Genomic DNA, 26,393 nt, shown 5'->3' with positions numbered 1-26,393 from the left:
TATCTTGTTAAGCTGTGCTTCCACTCACAGAATTAATTCAGCCAGAGGCAATTTAGATGTCTCTGCACACAAGTAATTTTGCCCAGGTAGATGGTGTACCTGTGCTGGGTAGAAGGCATTTAGACTGTACTGCTTCTAGGAGGGCAGATACCTGGTGTTGAGTTGCCTTCCCAGTCAAGGAAGACCCAAAACCACTTTTCCTTTTTTTCTTAAAAGGTCCAATTCCCAAGCCATTAGGCTTTACATCCAGGCTCAAATTGTGAGCCTGGTTCACCATACTGGTATATGGTTCACCATAATGGGAATTTCTGCTTGGTCCTGGAAAGCAAGATTCTTTCTTTTCCTTATTTCTTCCACAGATGGAGAAAAAGGAGGAGGAAATTATTAATCACCTTTTATAGTTATTATTCCTGTGATAGGCACTTTTTTGGGCATACTAGCTTTCCAGCCATTGTGAATGTATTTAAACAAAAAACTTCCCATTTTAAATTGGGTTCTTAAGGAGATTATTTATGGATACTCACCAGACTTTTGCTTCATATCCCCTGGCTATTTAGGCCAGCTGAGAACAAGAAAACAGAGAAGATACATAGCTGATTATGTGAGAACTTGATGAGTGAGTTAGGCTGGCATCCAAATAAATTAAATACCACAGGTGTGTCAAAAAAAGCTGTCTTCCTTTCAAGGCCCTGAACCTGCCACTTATGTTTTGTGTAAAAGACGTATCTCAAAGAGGAGCTATACTGAAGTGAGGAAACAGCAAGGATAAGAAAAGGCTTTTTATGGCTTCATTTAGAACAAACAGGATAGGATATAATTTCCTAGGAGTGGACAGTATGAAAGATTCGAGATAATGATAGCCTGATGTGGCCATATCTGAAAGATACTGTGTAGAAAAAGAAGGGGAAAAAAGGGAAACATCATGGTTTAGTCTTAACCAATGTCTAGAGGAAGATCCAGTTGAACATCTTGCATAGGTTACTGGGCCAGGCATCTATGTTTGAAAACTGACAGTGGAATTACTGAAAAGCTGAGAAAATGTTACTGGAACATTAGAACATTGGACATCCAGAGTGGAATTATCCTCTCTTTACTTGAGTGCTCCACTCTGTCAGAGGCAGAAAGCTGGACTTCGCAGTCAATGGAAATCAGACTGTGTCTAATGCAGAATTCATCATTAAGTAATGCAGACATTAAAAACAATTCTAGTGAATTTCATCCTCTAAAGACACATCTCCTTTTCTATTGGTATTTTTTTATGGAATATGCCTGCTTTGGACAGAATAAGCAGGCAACAAAGGAGATAGGAGCCGAGTCTATTATGGAAGAAGGGAAAGGAAGCAGATGAAGGAGAGTAGGGAACTGCAGCTGCAGAATAACAGTAACCTCAGAAAGTACAGAACAGATTGTGTATAGAGATGGTTGAATTTGTGTAAGGGAAGAGAAAGGGAGATAAGAATGGAAGTAGAAAGAAAAGAAGACAAAGCTAATGAGAACTTTTGAAATGTAAATATCTGAAAAAGGAGAATTGAAGCTAGATGATAGAATGAGAAAAGATGATTTTTGCTATTATGCAGAATGGAGTGTGGTGAGAGCTCTGGATAGAAAAGATTGCATTATGCATAATAAGGTTTGATCCATTTTTAAAGTTTGATACATTTTAAAATTAATTTAACTTAAAAGCTATTTTATAGAATAAGTAGGGAAATGAGAACTTTTCACAAAAGAACAAAGAACTTTGCTAGTATGAAACCTGTTGCAACTAGCAAGCAATCAACATAGGAGGGTATGATATGACTGATTTCCTTGTAATGGTACCACATTCACATTGCCCCTATGAAAACAGGACATTTGTTTTCCCCTTTTGTAATGTAAAATGAAACGGCACTAAGGAAACAACTATTTTTACTGAGCAGATAGCTAGAGATGTTCTGGTGATAAAGGGCAAGGCTATTGTGGTAGCAGTCAGGAAAAACGGGGCAGGGTGGAGGCTTTGCAGGAAGGGAGCTTTGAGAAGGACACATGAGGAGCAAATGGAGGCAGAATCTCACTCCTATACTTCACTGCAGCTTCCTCCAAAACGAGGTGTTTTGGTAAGTGGTAGGATTGGCTCATTGTCTGTTCTCAAGACAGGGCTGTTGGTACCACGTACTACATGCAGGCATAAAGCAAAAAGCATTTTGATAAAATAGCTCTGCACTTAACAGCCCAGTCAGTGACAGTGATGACTGTGCAAATAACTCCAGTGTTGCTCTTGGATTTATAATATCATCAGAAGACAGCCATCAAAGTAATGCCAATAATCTAATTGCTTGTTCTGTATTTATCCAACAAACAATTCAAAGCAGAATTACATTCCAGCCATTTCATTCTACAACCCAGTCCTTTCTGATTAGGAAATTCAACAGAACCTAATGCAAACACATTTAAATATCCTCCAGAAAGTAAAACAGGAAATGAACTTCTCTCTTCCTTCTTGATACAGCAGCTATGCACACTTTTAAATATAATGGTAGTATGAAAAACTGACTATTTCTGTGAGCTCTTATGCAAACACAAAAAGGAATTTAGAAGTCACATTTGGAGCTAATAAACATCTGCATAGCCCCATAAATGAGTGGCTTGGGGCACTAGAACCACATGCTAAGTTTTTATTATCATTCTTCTTATTGATGCTGTTCAACAATAGTGCAGTATTTTCTGGAGTCCCATTCATGTATTTTTTGTAATGTTGTTCTGCTAGGTGGTACTTAGTAGCAAAAGTAGATGCTGACTTCCTTTGCTAGCTAAATGGGAATTTAGGCTGTTCACTGCCTGTGAATATTGCTAATGGTGCTGTCCTTGTTTTTATAAGGCCGGTTTTCCTTTGTGGTATTTTTGTTGCACTCTGCTTTCATGCAAAGGCCTCTTGGTTTGTGCAGTGGCTCATATACCTCTTTTGCAGCTGCTCAGTACCTGCAGGAAAAAGTGGGGTTAAAGTAAGCTGCAGTCAAGTTATTTGAACCTACTGGACCAAGTCTCTGATAGCCTTGGCTAGCTCAGTGTGAAAAGTGGCTGCCTGTAATCCACACAAGCTAATGTGGGACTAATGACACCAGAACAGGGTAGCTGAAAAAATGATTCAGAATTTTTGTGTTCTTTCCTGAGAGAAGCTTAGGCTGACATGAGTAGAGCCATTATGTTAGGATGGAGAATTTTGTTTCTGCAGTTGAAGTGATGGTCAGTGAAATTCTATGGCAACAGTTCAAACTGTGTATTTGCTTCTTTTCCAGGCATAGACAATGCATCAATATTTATGGAATTATGTAATATTCTTGGAATTTGAAAGAGCTGCCAAGGAACTGTTTTGCTCTCCTCAACTTGAAATATCTTCACTCTTTTCTTCTTGGCCAAAACAAAAACAGTAATTATACATCATAAGATTCAGTTACTGACCAAATTCTAGATTTTTGGAACAACCCAGAAATTCTATACAATAGAGGAAAGCTTCAGAGACTAGTAGAATCAATTATATCCTTATACATTCATAACCTAGAATTGGATATACTGGTTTCAGGGGAAATGTCAAAACATTTTCTTTTTAATAGAGAACTTCACAGCTCACTGGAAGTTGCAGACAGACTGAACTAAGAATTGCAACTCTGAAAATGGATGTCTATTTTCAGTTTCAAAAGCATGGTTACATAATTCTTCAGCTTTTATATTATATAAACTGGGCCTTTTATCTTGTTTGTTAAGACATCAAAGGAGTATACATTTGATACAATTTTAAAAAATCTTTAATAAATTTTAATGGAGCTCAATTTGTTTTCTTTTGTGTTTTTCATGTTATTCTGTAAAGTGAAAACAAAATTACAAAATTCATTTTAATGCATTTTATTTACTTTACAGCCCATTCTGGTTTGTTTGGACCAGTTGTTAAAAGGCTGTGGATCATCTGTGTAACAGCCAATTGCCTTAAAATGAGGTCAGTGACTCAGCTAAGTGCAATATTTTGTAAGCTGTAAGAGCACATATATCATGTCAAAGCTGACATAGGTCTCATCCAAAATCACATGGGAAATCTCAGCCTTGCTGTAAAGCCTCATTAATTTCTGTGGAGACAAACACACCATTTTCTACGTATGACATGGGCTGCAGATGTTCTTAGCAATCCCTTTCATGTAGGATACATTGAATCTGTAATAAACTGACCTCCTAACAAATAGTCTGAGTCTTCAAACTGAGAAAGAGCTAAAAAAATTGTTGGGACATGGGAACATTTGACCATCTACAATTATTCTCAAATTTTTAAAATGTTATGGATCCAATTTTTTTTGTGTGTCTGAGTCTGTTGTACATTAAAATCATAGGAATGCCAAAAAAATCAGAACCATAAAACGTGGAAATATGTGAACAGCTTATTTTCATCTATTGTGCGCTGCTTCTCTTGTACTAACTCCTTGCCCAGACCTCATTTTTATGATTGAGAAACATTTTATGAAAACCAGCAGACTCTTTAAATATATAAACATGACTGTTATTGGTATAATATTGGAAATTCTGAAAAACATCTAGTAGTAACTAGATCAGCATGTCCAGTGATGCAAGGCATCTTGTATAAAGCTTTGGAAAAAAGTATGGAATCACTTGCTACAAGCATGAAATTGTCCGGATTTAAAAAAAAATTCTGTGTAGCTGACAACCCACCCTACACTGCACTGGCTTGGCAAACAAACAGAGGACACGTTGCATGTGTAACCTGGACTGCAAATAGCTATGAAAGGACAGGGCAGAGAAAATAAATTTGGCAACGCTAAGCATGGATCTCAAGCAAGTGCCCTAAAAGGTGTGGAGATACTTCATATTATTAAATAGTACCAGATTAGACATCAGGTCAAGCTGTTAAATTTAGGCTGCTGAATTGCTTCTGTGTCACAGAGACGCCATTGTGGCTCTTCGGTGGCATTAGAACCACATAAAAGTGGATAAAAGCGCCGGTACACAGCGCCGGTACCCAGCGCCCGGGTGGTGGGCAGGGGGCTGGAGCCCAGGTGGGTGTGTGTCCCTGCTCGGTCCCTGCCAGCACTGCGGCAGCAGGCTCTGGACTGCAGCTGCCCCAGCGGCATTTGCGTGTCTCGGAGTGTCCCAAGAAAAGCGCCCGGGAAGCCGGTGCTGTGCTCTGTCTGTGAGGGCTGTCGGAGCCCTCTGATCCCCCAGCCCGGAGACGGCGCCCGGTGGGAGCCGGAGGCTGCGTGGGCCTCGTGGAGGCGCTCCGGGCCATTTCCTTTGTGTTTTGTGGAAATGACCCAGGTCACTGCCACTGCCTGAACTTCCTCTTTTTCTTTTTCTTTCTTTTTTTTTTTCTTTTTTTCTTCCTCTGCTATACTGCTGTCAGTGTTCTGTTGAATATTCGTCACTGCCAAACCAGAGCGTTGTAAACACTGCAGCCCTTCCCCAGAGACCTGAGGAAGATGCCTCCCGCATCACGGCTGAGGCGGGATCTTGTCTGACACGTCCCGCTGCAGGCGGGCGGGCTGAGCCCCTGGGGACGCCTCGGGGCTGGTTCGTCCCTGTGCCTCGTCCCTCGGGCCCGGAGGGCACCGGGGCCAAGCCAGGCCTGTTTCAGCATATGTGCCAGCGGGAGAGCCCTGGGATGCTGGCCCTGGAGTACTGGCCTCAGGGGAATGGAGCCGTTGCTGGGTGCTTGAGGCAGGACCTCTTAATATTTGAAACAAACTACTTGAGGTGACACTGCGGGAGGCTTTGCTTCCATGCAGAAAGGTGTGTTTTCCTGGCATAATAGAAGTGTAGTAATTGTTAGCGAGGAGCGGGCACACAAAGTGATGCCACATTCAAGGCAGGACCCTCAGCCCAGGCGGCGCGGGGAGGGACGGGGGCGGGAGAAGCCATAATCGCCAGCAAAAATGGAACTGGAGCGAGATTGTCCGGTCTGCAGCCCTTCTGTACTCCCCACATGTCCTCAGTTCACCCCTGCAGCACACTTGGGATGGAAAATGGAATTTTCTTGCAAAATAAAGCAGGAGGAGTCTCTCTTCTGGGTTTCTTCCACGATGCAAGTGAAATGGAAAGTAGGAAGTGTTTGGCTGGAATGCCTGGAAGAGAAGTGAGAGAGAGCACAAGAGGGGGGCTGGGACGAGGGCTGGATTCAGGAACAGGGAGGGAGGGAAATGGAGAGGAAGGGCTGCCAGCAGCTGCTGGCGCTGCGAGAGAACAGGAAATAGAGAAGATAAGAGGAGAGGAAGGAGGGGCAAAGGGAGAAGGGGATAAGAGTGACGTTGCTGCGGTGGGCAAGGGCCATCTGAGAACACTATTTTAAAAATTCTGGGATGTCAGGAACGCTGTCAAACAGGTGACCTAACGCAGTTCCGATGACTTCACCCTGTGCTATGTGTGCTTACACTGGCCAGCAAGTGATCAACCTTTATTTGAATATCTCAGATTCTAAACTAGTTTTGGGTTGCACCTTTAGCAAGCATATGTGGAAGACTCTGACAGTGTAGTACTGAGATTTTTTCAGGGTCCCTTCATCAATAATTGTGACGCTTTCCATGGGCAATGACTGCTCTGAAGCAAAAGAACATTTGGTGTTAGAAGCAAAGGGCTCTTGAAATCGTTTGTGCTCTGTACTGCTGCAGAATAGCTTACACTTCTGCCAAACACAATGTAAAACTGCATCTCACACTCAGGGGATACACTGCTGAGCAAAGTAACTTTAGCACTGGATCCCAGGCCTATAAACAACTGGACACATCTTGAATGAAATTTATTTGTATAAAAGCATCTGTCTCTTTTCAGTCTAGTCTACTGTCCAAAAAATGTGGTGGCATGTTTGTGTAGTGCTTCCTATCTCCAGCGATAAGCTTACTAAAATTAGGAGTTATGAAATAACTTTTAAACTGCTGACAGTTGTCAGGTTGAAATTCACAAACTTGCACAGAAGTAATTTAATGACCTGAATTTAATCCCTGCTCGTATGTTTCAATGCTAAAGACAAATATATTTCACCAAAATGAAGTCTTGGGTTTGTAATGGTGTTTTTATTCCCACACTGAGCAACCTATTTTTATGCTTTATTTTATTGGGGTTTGAACAGCAAGGTTTTTGGGGGGGGCTGCTAGGGTGGCTTCTGTGAGAAGCTGCCAGGAGCTTCCCCATCCCCCATGTCCCACACAGTCCTTGCCAGCCAGTTCCAAGACAAACCTGCCACTGGCCAAGGCTGAGCCCATCAGTGATGGTGGTAGCAACTCTAGAATAACAAATTTAAAAAGGGGAAAAAAGCGATTGTGCAACCCAGAGAGAAGAGTGAGGATGTATGAGTGGTGTAACTCTGCAGACACCAGGTCTGGGGGAGGAAGTGCTTCAGGCATCAGAGCAGAGAGTTACCTGCAGAGTGTGATGAAGACTGTGGTGGGGCAGGCTGTCCCCTGCAGTCCACAGAGGTCTGCAGTGGAGTAGAGATCCACCAGCAGGCCATGGAGAACCCATGCTGGAGCAGTCTGTTCCTGAAGGACTGGGTCCAGTTGAAGAGGTCCACGCTGGAACAGTTTGAAGAATTGCAGCCTGTAGGAAGAACTCATATTGGAGAAGTTGGAACGACTATCTCCAATGGGAGGCACCCCACACTGAAGCAGGGGAGGAGTGTGAGGAGTTCTCCCACTGAGGAGGAAGGAGCAGCAAAGACAAGTGTGATGAACTGACCAATCCCCCAGTCCCAGCTCCCCTTCTCCACTGAGGGAGAGGTAGAGAATTTGGGAGAGAAGTTGAACCTGGGAAGAAGGGAGGGGTGGGGGAAAGGTGATTGGTTCTATTTCTGATTATCTCACTCTAATGTCATTTATTATCAAACAAAACAGGTTCCCCAAACTGCATCTGTTTTTCCTGTGACAGTAATCAATGAATGATCTCTCCCTATTTTGATCTCTACCCACAAGACTTTCAGTGTATTTTTCCCTCTGTCCAGTTGGAAAGGGGAGTGGTAGGGTGGCTTTGGTGGGCACATGGCTTCCAGACAGTGTTAGCCCACCACATTTATTTAAGACATAAAATATCCCCCTTGCCCAAAGATCTGATGGCAACAGCCCAGTGATTTGCCCTTTTCAGAAATTAATGTTGTGTTTTCACTATGACTGTGTGTTTGGGGTGTCTCTTCTCCGTTTCTTTCTTTCAAGAAGCTCATACCCAGGTAGATACAGAGGAAGGGTTTTCTCTAGATGCCATTGTCCCTAGGCAGTATATGGGAAGACAGTAAGTGGTAGACAATCCAAGTGTTCCTTGAGATTCATTGGGGACATCAGATACCTTTCCCCTTGTTCTTATATACAAGTCTCTCTGCCAGTCCTCCTATGGGCTAGATTGTGTTGGGCTAATAAGTCAATAAAGGACTGACAAGGTTACATTTAACTTTCTAGAGCACTAATCTCCAGTTCTGTTTAGGATTCCTGTGTCTGATTTTACCCCAGTACTCTTCTTATTTTTCTTAATAATGCTGCATAGCAAAACTCAGATGTCTGCACTTACATCTGCATAGGACCCACATTCCTTGGAACAATTCACATGAGACCTCCCAAGGCCTCTCTGTTCAGGTGACCACAGCCAAAGTCAAAGACAGATAGCAGTTGCTGTTACCAGCTCACCAGAGCAGCTCAGATTTCAGGAAAGTTGTTTCCACAAAGGGAAGAACATTTTTTAAAAATCCTTGAGTCCTAACCAGAAGTTTCAAACCTTTATAGTATCAGTTCAAAATGAAGATAGAAAAAATCTCCAGACAAAATGGAATTTGTGGTCCGAAGTCCCTGATATAAAGTGAATTCTTAATTATACTAGAACTATTTTCACTGTAAGTTACTAGCTGCGTTTTGTGAAAAGCAGCAACTGTACTTTGTACTGCTGAGGAATGTCCTATCTCACCATCATTGTCTTTGCACTGTGTTTCTGTAGATCGATGCCTCCATTCTCCAGTACTTTGGAAGCCAGACGAGAAGAGCAGTTCTGTATGCGCCTCCTGCTCACCATGAAACTGACCGTCAGCTCTGTCAGCGCATCCTGGCAAAACATGGATATACCGTCACAGTCCTTGGAAACAGGGGACTTGTGGAGGAGCTGAGGCATGAGGGCCCTTATCACAGTAAGAATAATTGGACTTAGTTAATATGTTAATTAATAATGTGATCACTAAATGTAGAATTGATCCAGTGTTCATCAACAAACGGAAAGCATAAAAACTCTGATAAAAGTAATGATAGAAGCCAAATTCTAGCCCTTCTCAGATGTGTGGATATTTCTCCACAGTCAGGTGATTCTTTCATTAGCTATATCCTTCTGTAAAAAAATGCAGCAGAGTAGTTCATCATAGTCTTGACAACTAAAGCAGATCAGTTTGGTTCCTGATGACTTCTCAAACCTACTTCATCAATGTAACTGAGAGATTTTCAATAGAATGTTTCATAACAAAACATGTACCTACTACATTTTCTACCTTATCCTTTTCTCTCCTAAAGAAAACTTGTTTGTATGAAGGTTTTTTCCTCTATTAATGTTTTGATTGTTCTGTAAATTTGTTAAAGAACACAATATAGAACAAGTACATTTTGTACTTGATGCTGAATCTGGAATAGATACTGTTGGTTCTTAGTTCCTCTTGAAATTTGATCCACACTACAAGCAGTCTACTGAAGAATCCTGATCTCTTGCACAAAGGACTGTAGCTTTATTGTGTAGAGTTACGCTGTGCTTGATAGAGAAGCTTGGGCACCAGTTAGATGTGATGACCATGTTTGAGTATTCTTGCACACTTCAGAGGTATGAACTGAAACTGTGATGCCAATCTGGTCTTGGAAGTCAATTCAGGAATGGAAGGCTCTGAAAAAAGTACACAGGCTACTGTTCTACCAGAAGAAAAATGGTGTAGTTGGATATTTCTTGTGCTAAAGGGTGTACACTTTTCATTATTCAGGCTTGCAGTATACTTCTGGAGCTACCAGAGAGCTCAGGTTTGCTTTGAGTTTTAACCAAACCAGATAATTCCATAGATAATAAACTACAGTTACTTAGCATGCTTGAGATTGCTCAAAATTCCATCGCTAATTTTAACTTTCTCAAGAAACTTTCTTGAAAATGAGGTACATGTGGTTTTCTTTGGCAGGCTGTACCAAGAAGTAATAAATTGTCTTATCTCACTCTTCAGTCTAGATTTGTAGTCACCTTTTGGCCACCCCTTGCCTTTCCATCTCAGAGTGACAAGACTCATGTCTTACAGGCTTTGCTAATGGCAGATGGGCTGCAGAGAAAACTTGGTATCTCTGGGGACCATGTGCACCATGTCTGTGAAATACTTTTGTTCCAAATGGCCAAGGAAGTGGGCACGCCAACTTCAGTTTCAACTTATTAAAAAAAAAAAAAAAAGAAAAAGGAAAAAAAAACTGTACTAGATTTTCTACAGTGCTGAATTCAGATTGAAGTTCTCCTGTACAGTTTTTACACTTCAAATATTGCTTCTGCAGAAATGAGCTTAACTGTGGATATTTATACTTTACAGGCTAGAATCAGTACTTCCTGTAGTGTTTTTCCAGTAATAATAATAAAAAAATAATAAAAAGGTCAGGTATTTTCCAGAAACATCCCACAGCTTCCAGCAGATGTTGGATTATGTAAAAAATTCTAATGCTTGCCAACTTAAGGCAAAGAGTAAGACTCTACTGCTGTTTCATGGCAGCATAAATCTGCCTTTAACTATTCTCTGTTAAGCAAGTGTCTAGCTTTAAGGTTATGTTTTAAAAACAAGAAATAAGTAATAGAGCATGTCTACATACCAAACCAATGATCTTTTTTTTCAGCTAAGCAAATTACATTCAAAGTTAATTTTCTTCCCTAGTAGATGGTGGGGTTTACTCTTCTGGATGGGATAGAACTCCTTATTTTGGAGAAGGGTATTTTGAGCTATGCTTTGGTATAATATTTTTCTGAAGTGTTATTAAAAATATGTTCCTTTAGGCCTCAATTAAAAATATATAGATAACGAACTGAGAAACACAGAGTATGAGTGCTGTGAAAAATCTAAAAAAATAGTAATTTCTTATTACTTGGTATTTCTTAGCAGCTCTATCGGGTGCTTTTATTTGTGTGCAGTCTTTCTTACTCGTGTATCTTTCAAAGCTCACTCTAAATTTGAAAGGATTTTTTTGTTTTGAATGGCTGAGAGCCAAGACTCTAGCTAAGTCATATATGGAAAAAAATTCACCACAAAACATTCCTAACTTTTTTTTTGTGCTGGCCTGCTAAGAATTTTTGGACCAGTTCTGCTGCTGTTTGAAACCCAAATGTGACAGCTCTACTCACTGATCTTCCAGAAAGATCCTCAACACCTGGACTGCAGCACTGTTCATTGCAGTCAAAGAGAAACATCAGGGGAATAGTTTTCTTCAGTGGAAATTTTTCACTTCTAACAAACCAACCAAAACCATTTTGTGTTTTGGTAACTGGAAAGCAGTTAGCTAAAAAGAAAAAATACTTTTTTTTTTTAAATCATGGCAAAGAGACTGTGGTTTATGGGTTTGCTATCAAAAATCCATACAGATGTGTTCTGCAGTAAAACATAAATCAAACCACTAATTTTTCACTGAAAAAATAGCTTTGTCAGTGAATTCTCAAGCAGCTTTGCTTGAACAAAAAGTAGTTGTGCTTGCACCATTTCTTAGCGATTAAACCCACATGGAGGGAAAATTCCATGGACTGGTGATACCTGTGCCAGTTCTGAGCTCTTTGAGACTTCCTTTTGCAGCAGCCCTAAATGAGCCAGTTTGCTGTAAATTTAACATATCTTTTTGTTTGCTGCTGGGATGGAGATAGAGAGGTGGAACTGCGTTAGAACTGTGTTAGTAGCAGGTGATGAAATAGTCAGATTTTGCAGAGAGCTGGAATTACTACCTTGGGAAATCTGTTTTGACATGGTCAGTGTCTCCATTAAATATCTGTGGTAAATCTGTTTTGAAGTAAGCAGTTCAGAAGAAATTGCTGATGGGCAAACAGCTCATCATAACAGCTGATAAGAAAGGTACCAAGTTGTATTGGCCAGCACATCTACAAATGGCACATTTGTTTGGTCTGCCAGGTAGTGTGGTTGGTCTTCCTTCCTCTCCTCTGGAACAAGATAAGCCTTTGCCACACCTTGGAGGGGATTGAAATTGGTGTCACAATCTCAAGGAAAATAATAAAAGGAGCAGAAGGAGGAGTGAGAAAGCCCTACACTTCCAGGCTTTCTCAGGGGAGATTTGCCATAATGAGATGTACAAGCCTCTGGACTTCCTTGCCTCAGCCCAGGACAGAGCTGTGTTGCTCTATCAGAGATGAGTGGGATGAGTCACCTGGCTTCAGAGCCCCCTTAGATCCTCCCAGAGTGGCAAACACCAGAGAAGAACTTGCCAAATATTTTCCAGTGTCTTCTGCCTTCTTCCCTGTTCTTCCAGTCTGAGAAGCTCTCATCTCTGTTACCACAGTAAAGATTAACAGGATGTGTGTGTCCCTATGACTCTGTGCTACCCTGCCAACATTTTCACAACATACTTCAAAAGGAAGGTTTTATCTCAGAAATTTGTTTCTCTAGTAGGCATTTCTGCCCTCCAAAAATAATATTTTCTAGTTACTGCCTGCTGCCTGAATCTTTCCTGAATTCCATACTTTGCCTAGATGACATCTTCAAAGATAAATAGCCTACTTTTATCTTTCCTTACAGAGCCATCAGTTTTTCTGTCCTTTGCTGGATGTGCCTGCCTCATTACTCTTTGGTGACCCTCCCTTAATAGGCATTTCCTTAATTTCTCAATTCTTCGCCTTTACTAATAGCTATGCAAATCTCAGCAAACTTCAGGCTCCAAGAAATGTGTGCAGTTGTATGTTACAAATCTGACTGGCCAATTTTAATTCATTCAGCAATAACATGCAGAATTCTGTCATTACCACTAGCTCTTGGAGTGGAAAAGATTGTGCATAAGCTCAGTGGTAGCCCACCAGTTTGGCCATGGAAAAAAGCACAGGTATTCAGGCTGCTGACAAACTGAGTGCAGCATAACATTACATGCTCCCTGCTGCTTTAGAATGTTAGTAATTTGGTGGAAGCTCTTGCAATTGCAATGAGTGACTTTAAAAAAGAATCATAAACCATTTTCATAGTATTGCTTTTACATGATCATTTCCTATTTTTAAAATACTGCAGTTAAGTATTTAAAATTTACAATTGCCTCTTTTTGCAGTTGGAATGACATCCATTGAAGATTAAATTTTAGCCATGCCATTAAAAAGATTGCTACTGTACAAATATTGATGTGGGTTGGGATTTTTTTGTATGATTTGCTGTTCCATAAGATAAGTATTGAAACCGTCTTAACTTTGTTCAATATTTAGCTTTTCTGTCAATTTCCATGGAAATCAACACCATTTTCATGTCCTACTCATTTTCCTGACATTGTTAAGTAGGGATCATATACTACATAGACACTTAAATTTACATATATTGCTAAGAATATTAGATCCATAGTTATTTCTTATTTTCTGACATTGCCAGTATACACTGGATTATGTCCTTTTTTCTGCCATTTTAAGAGCATGCTATGTTTAAATACTTGGCTGTGTAAACTAAGCCCTAGTTCCAGCAACTAGCTATGAGGATGATCTAGCTTTTTGCAGATGTGGGAGTGGTGCTTGGGTGGAGCTGCACCAGCAACAGGAAGGGATGATTGAGACAACAGACCCATGGGAGCAAATCTGAGCAAATCTTGGCCTTTCTTTTATGTGCTTGGGTCAAGAGATCTGTCTGGTATTTAAAGTGGCACTACTAGGTATTACAGCAAGGAGTAAATTCCCCCTCACTGATAGAGCCATGTGAATATATCCAGGTATAACTCATTTTTCTGTAAAATGGTGGTTTGGGAATTGTATTATTATGGAGTATAAGGCATCTGCTGCCCCCCTCTTAGCTCTCTGTAGACAGTTTATTTGCTTCTTTGTACACAGTGGTGGTCATTCCCTGTGGTAAAAGCTGGTGTTGGGGAATGTCAGGGAACATGAGGCTGCAGGAGCAAGCACAGGTGTTGATGTGGAGTGATGCAAAGTTTTTTGTCTCTCTATATACTGCATGACTGAAAAAATGGCTGGGGGGTACAGATTAAAGAAAATTCTTATTTGATTTTCCCCAAAAGCAATTTTTGAATCAGTCTTTGTCAGTTTTTCATTTTGATTTGCTAGGCATCCTTTGGAAAAAATAATTTTTAAAGAAAATTTAGATTTTTCATGGAAGAAAATTACTCAGTTCACTTTGCTTTGCACTTCAAGTTACAAGGCCAGAAAATGCTGCCACATCAGTTAGAGATGGAGAAAACTAGGCTAGAAACCCTATGAGTCACTGTCAGAACTAGGATGAAATCCATGCTCTTTCTGTATGTCTTCATGTTATTCCTTTAGCATATTGGATCACCTCTCACTGTTTTCCTCACTGTTCATACTTTTGACCAGAGGCTGAGTAGGAAAAGTATCAGCTTAATTGCTGACATCTGGCCAGCAGCAAGCACTTGCCGCAGTGCTCCTTCGTAAGTGCAGCCAGTAACAGTTTCCTCAGAGCTGCTAATTAGTCTAGAGAATAAACTGCAGCCATGGGTTTCAGAGGCCCCCAGGGCCATGGCTGGTGACTGTCAGACATCAGGTTTTCATTTTCCAAGACATACCATATCAGCAAAATTAGTGAAAATGAGAGAAGGTGCTAGAGACAGGAGGACACAGTGGTGCTCTCTCTTCAGTGAGTGTGAAGGCTGGAATGTTTGGGTGAACAGAGGTGCTTGTTAACACAAAGTGTTAACGAATTCTGCTGCCAAGGAAAAAAGAACAATCTGTTCATCATGCCTGTAGTAATCAGGGCATGATGTACTACAACAAAGTTGTTATTAGGAAATCTGTTTTGGGAGTAAAGCTAGTGAAGTAATCGAATGGATTCCCTGGAGCTGTGGAGCACTCAATCTTAGATATCTTGAAATATTAGGTGAAGAGATTTTGTTGGGTGCAGTGAGTCCCCTGGTGGGGTAACAAGATGGTCTCACAGACTTCTTGGAATATATGACTAGCCTTGAGAAAATCAGGCAGACAGAAAACTGAAGAGGGAAAATGATGATTTCTAAAGAAGATGGACAGATTTCAGGTGTGAATCAGCTGTGGTGACTCAGAGCTTGGAGGAACAAACAATATGTAGTTTAGAGCATCTTCTTAAAATGCAAAATAGTCTCAAACCCCCCAGAATTTATGAGAATATATTCCTGATGGGAGTGGGGAAAAGGGAAGGGAGCAAAAATCAGTCGTGCTTAGATAATAGCCAGCTGAACTTTGATAAAGTAGAAAGCAAATAGTGTATTGTGAAACACAGATGTTTTTCATGGGATGGCATGTAAAATAAGTACTAAGAGAACCAAATTTTCTCCCTTAGCGAATAGTTTTCCGTTGAGTTAGAAATACATCAACAAGAGTAGGAAACATTAATTTTAACTTTTTTCTTTTTTCCTTTTTTTAAATTTTTCAGAATACAGTTAGGAGGAGCCCCTACTTGCTGTTTATTTCAGCCTCAGACAAATTTCCATGAAATCCAACTAACTTCAGCAAACAATTATAAAGACTAAAGGCCCCAAGCAAAATTTCTTGTGTGTTCTGTAAACATCTGGTTGCCATTTTCAATTACAAGGACCAACCCACTGAAGGAAGCAGTTTAGTTTTTTTGGAACAGAAATGGGACACTGGGGTTTTTGTTCTTTTTCATAGTGGAGAGTAAAGGAAATGTCAGAAATAGAGAGGTCACTAGATGCTCAGCTTTTATAAATACAAAAGTCTCTGAGAAAATTAAAGTAAATTGGAATCAGGTTCTGAAAGTGTAAACAACCCTGTGGAGGTAAGGTTAAATAAGCAGGACTGGAGATCCTAGCATGCCAGCAAAAGCACAAGATCATTCTGTCATAAGTAAGTAATTTAAAATAGTGTGCAAAATAATAATGGTGAAGCTAGCCACAGAAATATTTTGTGGGTTACCATACAAATACATGTGTACATTCAAATCTAGCGGATGTAACTTTCCAAAATCCTTTTGGTTAACTGTTGGTTCAAATATATAACCAACAGTATACAAAACTGGTTGGTTTCCTAATGCAAAATAGATGTCATGTGAGTCCTGAGCTAAGTTTTGACAAATAAAGCACACATTGTAGAAACACTTCTTTGCATGTTGTTAAACAAGGAGCTTCCTAAACAAGCTAAATCAGTAGAAATGTGATCCTCAGAGCATACTGAGTTACAAGTATGTAACAGATTTAATCGGCTTCCATAACATGGAAGTTCATTTCGTTTTGGGGAGGAAATGCATTCCAGAAACATACATTATCTTGATCACTTTTTAGTTTTGCTTCTAGCAATTAATCTCATGCCACACACATCATTGGTTTCAGTACAAGACATAAGATTCTGACACACACAAATGAATTCTGCTCTCTAATGCAATGCTGTGGTTTCGTGTTAGAAAATCTAAATGCATCATAAATTTTTCTAAACAATATGTATTCTTCTTCCTAATTACTAGCAGAACATGTTCATGCTTTGTAGAAGAGCACACAAACGATTTCTTTGTATTACTAAAATAAACCCTCTGTAAGATTGTACTGAATCCTCTGTTTCAAATGCACTCTTTTTATTTAGAAAGTGAAATTCTTTATTTGTCTATAACAAAAGTATAAGGACATTGAGCTCTGCCAGGTAAAACCAAAATATAGCATTTAGTCCTAAATGTACCAAATATATCCTTCTCTGAGTGTTCTATTTACTTTTTAAACAGAACATACAGTCCAGTGGAGAGTGGTATTTAAGGGGCTGACTTAGAGATTACAATAATTAAAATGATACATGCTGATTACACAGTGAGCTAAAATTAAAACTTTACTGGAATAAATTATGTCATGTTAACAGAATCTGAAAAACACCAGTGTCCAGGAAGATCCACACGTTTGCCAAAGGAAAGCAGCAATGTGCGCAGCTACTGAAATTAAATAAATACAAGGGATTTAAGCATCAGTGTAGCTGCTTTGTAATATGCTAGCAACATGCAAATCCTGTAAAAAGCTTTGAGGTAATTTTTTTATAACTGTAGTGTGTCAGATAAGAAGGTAACAGCATACAATTGCTTTTTAAAGTATTTTTAAAATGCTTCCCTTCAAGAAATGAACTCTGGCTCTGATAGGGTTCAAGCAGCAACTCTGGTTTATAAATATATATGTCTGTTCCTAAATGTCAGATAATTGTCTGCTAATATAGGTGCTGGGAGAATGTTAGTCAGTCTGGCCAGAAGCCTGTCACCGTCCTGCCAGAGCACTCTCTGGAAGGGATTGTTGGTCAGGACTGCTCAGTGATTTGGCTGCTGGAAGCTGTGGACCCTTTTTGATGCAGTTACTGGCTCTGAGCCCTGGTCAGCTGTGAGAAGTGTGCTGCTGCCTTTCATCACTGTGCTCCCATTTTAGGTAGAGGCATTATATACCACTGAAACAAAAACACTATTTTCTTTTTTTTTAACTTTGGCTACCATGACTGTTATTGGTTCAGGCAGCAAAAAGCTGTGTAGGCCTTCATTGTAATTTGCAGCCAGCCCACGCCATTCCTAGGTTCAGATTCCAACTCTCTCCAGCTGCATCTACTTTCAGCTGACAGCTCTTTTGAATGCTGCATCCCAAAGCCACTCCGGACATCAAAAGTGCAGTAGCCACCCACGGTTTAGAACATGTTTCTGAAAATTTCACACAATGTATTGTTGTTACGCTGGCTTATCTTGCATCAAAAGGGAACCTTTCCTTCATGATTATTCTACCCTTCTGATGTTCATTGTAGTCCCTCAGAGTTGATTTTTCAATGTAATATTGAATATTTTATTACACAGCCCCTGAGGTTGTCCATTTAGAGGCAATCCTAGTTTGCACAGATGTCAAAGAGAATAGAGGCTCCTCTGACTTTCTCAGAAATTGAAACCATTTCTCAGTTTCAAGTTAATTATGAGATCCTTTGGATTTCTGGAAAAAAATATTTCATACAGAAAATTATTACTTAAAGTGACACACTACCTTTGATTAAAAAGGAAAAAACCCTCATATCATGACTTTCTATCATTTTTGGCAGGCATGTTTCCTTACAAAACAATGCCAATTCTTCAAAACAAAAAGGCAAAATATTGAAGGAATTTGGATTAAAAAGTAACAGTGGATTAGGATTTGAGCAACTTTAGCTGGTAGCAGGATTAAAAAAATATAGTCTTAACATATTTCCTCAATGGTGCCTCACATAAATAAAATACAGTCCTCTGCTGATAGAGAGAAGCACAGAGGAGCTGAGTGCCATGCATTTTAGAAAGTTTGAAGCAAATTGGTCAAGTCATAAAGTGTTTCTATAACAAGATTATTGTTGTAATGACTTTGTTTCTGACATTCGTGGTAATGCTTTCAAAAATAAATATTTAGCTATAAAAAGGATTTTCAGTTTTAATTTATAGCAACTACTAAAAGTGTATATATAGAAAGAGCTTACAGAGTGTTCTGTGTTTTGTAAATGCAAGATGAATCTGGCAGAACCACAGTTATTTTAGGTCTGAGAGAATACAGCTCAGTTGATCTGTTTATTGAAGAAGGATTTTTGGTGTAAAATGGAGAAATAAGACAAGATCATTTTTGTTTATTTGGAAGAAAACCAGTTCACAACATTTTTTTTCTGCAATAGGCAAAATAGAAAACATATCAGCATACCAAAATACTGTTCAACAGGCTGATAGGCAAAATAAGAACAAGATATAGCTATTTTGGAGCAAATCAAGAATAATTTTTCTGTCTAAAGGGGAATTAGGCATTTAAATATTTTTTTCCCATTTGGCTTTAGCAAGGGTATAAAAAACCTTTCTCACCTCAGGTTTCACAGCCACAATGAGGCCAAGTATTAGTGGAGCCTGTCTAGAAGTGTATAAAAAACGTTTCTCACCTCAGGTTTCACAGCCACAGTGAGGCCAAGTATTAGTGGAGCCTGTCTAGAAGTCATTCTTCAACAAAAAATAATGGAGGTAATTTTCTATAAAGATGAGACTGAAGTCATGGACTTTAAATAAGTAGAGCTTGACATGTTAGCCCTATTTTCCCTTGGAATGTAGTGTTAGGGCTTTAAAAAAAGCTCTAAGGGTAGAAGTGAAGATATGTGAAGTAGGAGAAAGCATCAGGTTTTCTTCTTCCTTTACCCAACTCCATGGCACATACGATTTACAATATTTTTTTTTTTTTTGCAAATCTAACAATATGAGGATATCTGTTGATCTCCAAAAGTGAGGTCTGACCCTACTACCCTACTTTTCTTTAAAATGTTTGCAGAGATAATTTTAAGGTCTCCTTTAGAGTCCCTGTTTTATGGATGCTCTACATGGCAGTCCATATATCTGTCATGGACTTCCACCACCCCATGGCGTACCTGGTGAGTAGAAGTGAAAGGCAGAATGGTGTGATACATTGAAAACCGTATCTGTGAAGTGCAGCTGGAAACCCTTAGATTAGGCATGATTTAATTATTGCATCACTGTCTTCTGCAGTTTTGTCTAACTCATAAATCAAATGGGTCAATTCCCTGGTTCTAAGGACAAGTGACACAGTATGGCTCATGTCCATGTATCTAAACTGTTTTCCCTGACTGAGGGTGGCCTGCTTCTCGCTGAGTTTTAGGAACTGTCACTGGCTTAGGCTGTCTCCTGGGACATTGCATGGCCACCCAGGGAGAGGAAAACAAACACAGTAGATGATTGCAGGGCAGTAGTTGATCCTGTGTCCTGACACTGTTTATTTTAGCCATTGCCCTTATTCCCAAGCTTCTTTTTTTCAGTATTGTTTTGTGTCTTCTGGATATTACAGAACCTGACACATTAACAAAGATAAGTATAGGTGCCTGAGTGCTCTAACTGTAGTGATCAAGGTCTGTGATTTGGATCTTAAAATATGGGGTTTTGTTTCTTGCATATATGATCAAACATCATTATTTTAACATTGTAATTGGCATTCTCATTCATTGTAATTAGAATGAGACCGGACATTAAGACAAATAAACCCATTTACTCCTTAGCTGCTAATCCTGAGGCTGCTGTATATCCACAGAAGGGAAGAGGCTGTTTTCTCAGCTCTAGCTGTATTTCTACCTTTTAAGGTCAATGATGAATTCTCATTAGTGCCATCATTCAGAGGGCTTCTCAGCTCAGGTACCTAATGTTCTGTTGCAAAGAGTGGGAGTGGTAGAAATGTTGGGGTGAAATGCAGGATGGAAAGTAATCACAAGCTGGCAATTTGGTTCCTTGGGAAGAGCTCCTCCTCCCTAGGAACTACTTTCAGATTGAATCTTCTTTCCAGCCACCAGCTCTTTCTGTTTGTTGCATGTTCCTTTCTAAAAGCCCAGACTTTTCCTTATAAATGTAGGATCTGCAGGTTTTGCAATAGTCTAGTGGGGAAGGCGCCTCAGTACCACTTGTTCTTGTTAAGTTCTATGTACACACTCATCCAAGTTAGAATGTGCTTCCACAAGGTCCCCAAGGTGCTTTGGGGCTCCTGTTCACTCATCATGTCCTGCACTGTGGTGGAGTCTCCCCAGGGACATCTTGGGAGTGCCAGGGCAGGGGCTTGTGTCTCTCTGACAGGGTTACTGGGTTACCGCACCCAGCATTGTGCCTCTGTGCTCCTTTGTGTGTATGTGCCTGTGCATGAGAGAGAAGAGTATTTTGTGGGCAGATCCCCTTCCTGCAATGTCCCTGGGAGCAGCTGGAGCAGGGTGCTATTTGAATTCTCCCACCTGCTGCAGTTCCTCTGGGCTCCATTGTGCAGCCTGGTCCCTGCATGTTTCAGCTGCATGACCCTTCTTCCCACATGCACATTCTCTCCTTCCAGATTTCACCTGGTTCTTCATGCCAATCTACTCTCAGTAGCCTCTTTCTAATATTTCTCAATCTGTCATCTGTCTTTTTTGCCAGGCAGTTTCCTTCTGTACCTTCACAGAAGGTAAGAAAACACCTACACAGATGGATTTAGCTGAGCTTTGGTGGATCTGTGACATCTGTGCTTTAATTAGGTACCAAGTACTTCCATCCTAATGAAGGTTAGGTCTAAGTCCCACAGTGTGTGGGTGAGAAACATATATGGCAGCTTGGACTGTCGTGGCTTATGTTGTGTATTAAATACATATAAAGTGAGAATTCCAGCATTTGGGAGCAGTTGGGGTTGTAAGTTATTTTTGCTTGCATACAAGAAGAGCATACAATATTGGATTATTAGGAACATACTATTAGATTATTAGGATCTTTTAGTTTCACTGAGGCTTGCTGTGCACAAAAAACCCATGTGTGTAGAACATACCAAAGTAATCTGAATATTAATCCAAATCATAGTGTGTAAGCACAGAAGTGGAATAACAGGCTTGAGTGTTTGAATTGCCCCAATGTGTTTGTCATTGGGTCAGAAGTGCATATTTTCCTTTTATTTGCTGTTGAACTCTACTAGAGCTCAGAAAGTATTTTGACAGCATATTTTCGTACCTTGACAGGTTATGCCGTGATAAAACCTATAGGTTGTTAGAGTTGCAGTCTGTAATACAACTCAGAGGAGAATTATGCTTAGCCTGACAGTCTTTTCTAGATAGACTGAGAACCATCTAATGCACCTGCCTTGCAATACTGCAGTATTCTTCTCCCTATGTCAGACTAATGTAATTTTTGAATGCACTTTTATTTCCAGTATTCTGCCTATTCTGTGGTTGCACAGAAAAGTATATGGATATAGTTTAATAGTACTGCAATTTAATTTTTTTTTTGCTACCTTTGGTTGTCTTACTGACAGTTATCTGCAAATTGAAAACCCAACTTTAAAACCTTTGCTGCAGGTCTGAAATTTCTTTTTTTGTTGTCTGCTATAGTATGGTAATTTACTGATTGAAGAAAGGATTGTTAATCTATTGCATAGATTTTGATGTTAATGGAGAAAGGATTGTCCTGTCTGTTCTCCATTCTTTTACTTATGCCTGCAATAGATTTCTTCTGCTTCTTTTAGAGAAAGTCATCTACCTTGTATGATCAATTGTTCCAGTAAGGAAGATGGTAACTCTTTAACTTGGTAGCTAGCTCTAAGGCAGTTTTAGAGTTTGAGACCAGGTGGAGAAACTAAAATATCTTTACATGTTCGAGAGTATTTTTGATAGAAACAGGTAGCTCTTGGCTTGTAAGGCTAATTTTTTTACTTTTGAAATTTGCCTTTAATTGACAAGGAAAGCAGGCTTGAAACTAGTCTCTGATATAAATAAACAGTAATAAAATAATTATTTCAGGCAAGAGTGGAAGCATTATGCCTCTCCATTTGCAGTTAGACCCAATATCCCTCCACAGCACTTGCAGAATAGATACAGGATAGTCAAGCATTACTCTGTTTTTATGAGAGGCACTGCAAACAACTTCAAATGCCTATTTCTCTGCCCGAATTCTGAACTCAGATGTGACTGTGCATTAATTCTTGAGCACAGGGCAATGTTTTGTGCTAAGCTGTTCAGGGATAGATGAGCTGTCCTTGAAATTAAACTGATTCCATTTGGTTCACACCAGCCTCTCCTCTACAAAAAATGCTTCCCTTGACACTTCAAACCCTCTTAGTTAGGGAGTGGTTGAGCCAAAAAAAAAATCCTGATCATCCTCAAGGGGAGTGAGTAGTGACTGTCCTCAGGATTCCTTCAGCCTTTTCCCTGGCAGCCACACAGCAACTGCACAAACTATTATGTGAATGAATTGACTGTGTCCAACCATCTCAGCATCAATCAAAGTGTAGAGTATTTTTTTACATTTAAAGTACTCGACTGCAATTAATGTGACAATAGATTTTAGCCTAATTTGTCCAGCTAAGTTATGGGGCTGTGTGTTATGGCACAGTAAAGTCAGTCTGAACACACTCTGAAACAGTGAAAGATTTGCATATGGGCAGGTGAATAGCTGCTTTCCAGAACAGTTCAGAATAATATGAGAAACATCACTATCTTGTCCTGTGCTATCACTCATGTGGAGTGATTGTTTCTTCATTGTTGTCATAGTGATTCCATATTGGTAATAGCTCATGACCCTCGAGGGCCACACCAAAAGAGAAATTAAAATGCTTCCAATAACTACTGCTTTTAGGAGAAAATTCCCAAACACCTAGGTGTGAGACATTCCTGTAGGGAAAGTGTTACAAATGAAGTAGAGATATCAAAAACTTGCAATAGGACATGTCATTAAGAAAGAAAAACTATTCAGTCAAACAAGTGGCATTTTGATATTTGCACAACAAGACAGCCAATCTGCTGTAACCAGAAATAGGCTTCAAAGGATATTTGCCCCTGGAGTGCTATCTGTGAAGCTCAGATCATCAGAGGTGTAGAATTCCCACATCCCCATACCCTGTCACACAGCCTGCCTGATGCTGCTGCTTGCTGAGAGGCTGAAGAGCATAAAATTCAGCCTAGAGTCCAGAGGCAGTCAGTGAGGCAGAAGTTCTATCTTTGAGACATCTGTTTGTGCTTCCACTTCAAACTCCTGGCTAGCAAACTATTGGCTCTCATAAATTGACTACATAGCAGGGTTGAAGTCCAACACATTCCTCTGTCCAGTTTGAAGTAGGATTCGTGGACAAACACTACTTCCATAAAAACGTGCTTCCTCACCCCACTTGGTACAATCTGTGCTCCCTCCATTACCATTCAGGAGCAGAGGAGGTTGACTTTTATTTTCCCATGTATACTATGAGGACTCATGACTCATGAAGCTAAAACTTGCATTAATCTAAAACATATTTATTTTTTTTTTACAGATCAGGATTACCACATGCTTTAAGTAGAACTGAATACAGTTGAATTCATCAATATGTAAACAATAACCTTTCCTGAAAATCTTCTCTTTACATCCATGCAGCTCAGAGGTGTCTGAAAATATATTTCAACTAGAGCTGACACGAATTTCTCTTAAAAATGGATCCTGTAGGAATCTCAGGATCTTCCTTAGCAGAGGTTCTATAGCCTCCCTAGAGTAAGGTATTCCAGTACTTGATACATGTGTTTAGAAACTGTTCTTTATGTACCCTTTCCTGAAAATTAAAATTCTTACTTTGTATCCTGTGTCCACTGATTAAAGAGAAAACTGACTTTGGATGGGTAAAAATTTGCTCAGTGGTGGTGTGGTTTAACCCCAGCCATCAGCAAAGCACCACCCAGCTCCTTGCTCATCTCCCTCTGGAGGGATGAGGGAGAGAATCAGAAGGGTAAAAGTGAGAAAACTCATGAATTGAGATAGACAGTTTAATAGGGAATGCAGAAGCTGTGTCTGCAAGCAAAGCAAAGCAAGGAATTAATTCACCAGTTCCTGTGAGCAGACAGGTGTTCAGCTGTACCAGGACAGGAGCTTTGTAATGGATGGAACCAAGCGGGTCAGTTGGGCAGACAAATGCCACCACTCTGAATGGATGTGTCTTCCCCCACTCCCTGCTCCCTTCTTCCTTCTTCTCCCAGCTTTTGTTGTTGAGCACAGCGTCATATGGAATGGAGGATCCTTTTGGCCAGTTGGGGTCGGCTGACCTGGCTGTTGCCTCTTCCAGCCTCCCTGCCGCAGGTCAGCGTGAGGCACCAAGAAGGCACTGACACTCAGTTCAAACAGTGGTGTGTTGTAAACTGGTTTACAAATCAAAAAATGATCACTGTATGAGTTGCTAGACAAAGGACTGACTCCAGCCAAGTCAGCCCCTGTAGGAGGTCTTCCACAATCTATCTTCTTTTTCTAACCCTCTACTGAAACCGAGGAACAGTGTTACTGGAAAGATATGACTGACACAAAATGAAGCAGAAGGATTAACCCCTGATCATTATCACTGTAATCCTCATAAACAGGATTGGTTACAATTGTTGATATCTGCAGGGCTATTATTTATTCTGTGGGGAATTGGCATGGAATAAATTAAAACTGAAATTTTAAGGGAGTGGATTCAACTCAATCAGCATCAATAAATACTTGCCAACAGCTGAAAAGTTATTTATATTTGCTTTGTTGGTTGTTTTGGTTTTTTCCTTTGGCAACAATATTGTATTGTTAGTTCATATGCAGTTTATAAATTTGGTCCTTCTCTCTGCAGTAGTGCTCTATGGCAAATTGTACCTCTTGATTTGATTTCATCTTATGAACTATGGCACTTTTAACTTGTTTTGAATTTGCTTGGGTTGAATTTGGACCAATTATCAGAATTATTTTGAATTCTGACTGTGCTTTACAAAGTCCTTATGCTTCTTTCCATCTTGGTATCACTTGCTATTTATAAATGCACTTATTATTCCATTATGCAATTTGTTACTGAAAATTTTGATCATAACTGAATGTACAGTGGAGTACCTTTTGAGGTTCTGCTTCAAGAAGGATCCACTTTGATAGAGGGTTAGACTTCATTTTTTCAAATAGCTGTGCAATCACCTCAGAGGTATGTTATGTGGAAGCAATGGCTAAAGACTTAGTAAAGTCAAATTGTTTCATTGCTAATATTTGCTTTGTTCACTAAATCGGTTACTCTGATTTCTGATACTTCTCTGTCAGAAGAAAGGAGACTACTTTTATGTAATATGCTCTTGACAAATGCTGGCTGTTTCTTGTTGTCTTTTCTTCTAGTGCTCATAAACTGATTAATTTCAAGGTAGTGGTGTGAGCAAATGCAAAATTGCAAATTCACTTGAGATTAAAATAAAAACAAATACAAGTGGCTTTTTTTTCTTTTTTATTTCCCAGAATATATGAAATACAGCAAGATAAACATGAAAGATGAAAATTTTATTTGATTTTCCAAGTTTTTTCATTTCAAATCTCAGGATGGAAGCCTTAATACTGCAAAATTAAATTTCAGCCTATAGTAATAATATTAAGTTATTAATTTGATTAAATTAAATAATATACACCTGAGAGATTAAAATTACAGAGTTCTATGCATCCAACAGTTTTCCTGCAAAATTTAGGCTCCAATGCTATAGCTCATGGGGGAATGTGATCATTTCAAAACCTGGAATAAAATCACTTTACTTGAGAAATCACCTTCAGAAATTCTTGAAATTTATCTGAAACCCCTACAGTTCTCATTTGGTTTCTGTTAACTTTGGTCTAATATATCAGAATACAAAAACTCTCTGCAGAATATTATACAAAAAAAGCTAAATGTTTTTATTGGTGTCTGCATTGCTATTTCCTCTGCTGCTAAAAAGCATGTTTGCTTTTCTCCCTAGACTATTATCTTTTAAATTATTTTTCCACATTAGCTGTTTCAATTATTTCAAATGACAAA

The 26,393-nt window shown here is 39.6% G+C and overlaps 1 protein-coding gene across 1 annotated transcript in view; it reads left to right on the top strand.

Moving 5' to 3' along the window:
• CPED1 (cadherin like and PC-esterase domain containing 1) overlaps positions 1–26,393 on the top strand; it is a 152,506-nt gene that overhangs the window by 9,084 nt on the left and 117,029 nt on the right. The window contains exon 4 of the mRNA XM_059471505.1: positions 8,941–9,127. Coding sequence (XP_059327488.1) covers positions 8,941–9,127 — 187 coding nt within the window. The remainder of the gene's footprint in view (positions 1–8,940; positions 9,128–26,393) is intronic.

The sequence above is a fragment of the Ammospiza nelsoni genome, chromosome 5 (assembly GCF_027579445.1).
Source record: "Ammospiza nelsoni isolate bAmmNel1 chromosome 5, bAmmNel1.pri, whole genome shotgun sequence".
In the NCBI taxonomy this organism is placed as follows: Eukaryota; Metazoa; Chordata; class Aves; order Passeriformes; family Passerellidae; genus Ammospiza; species Ammospiza nelsoni.
This window is presented reverse-complemented; position numbering and strand designations above follow the sequence as displayed.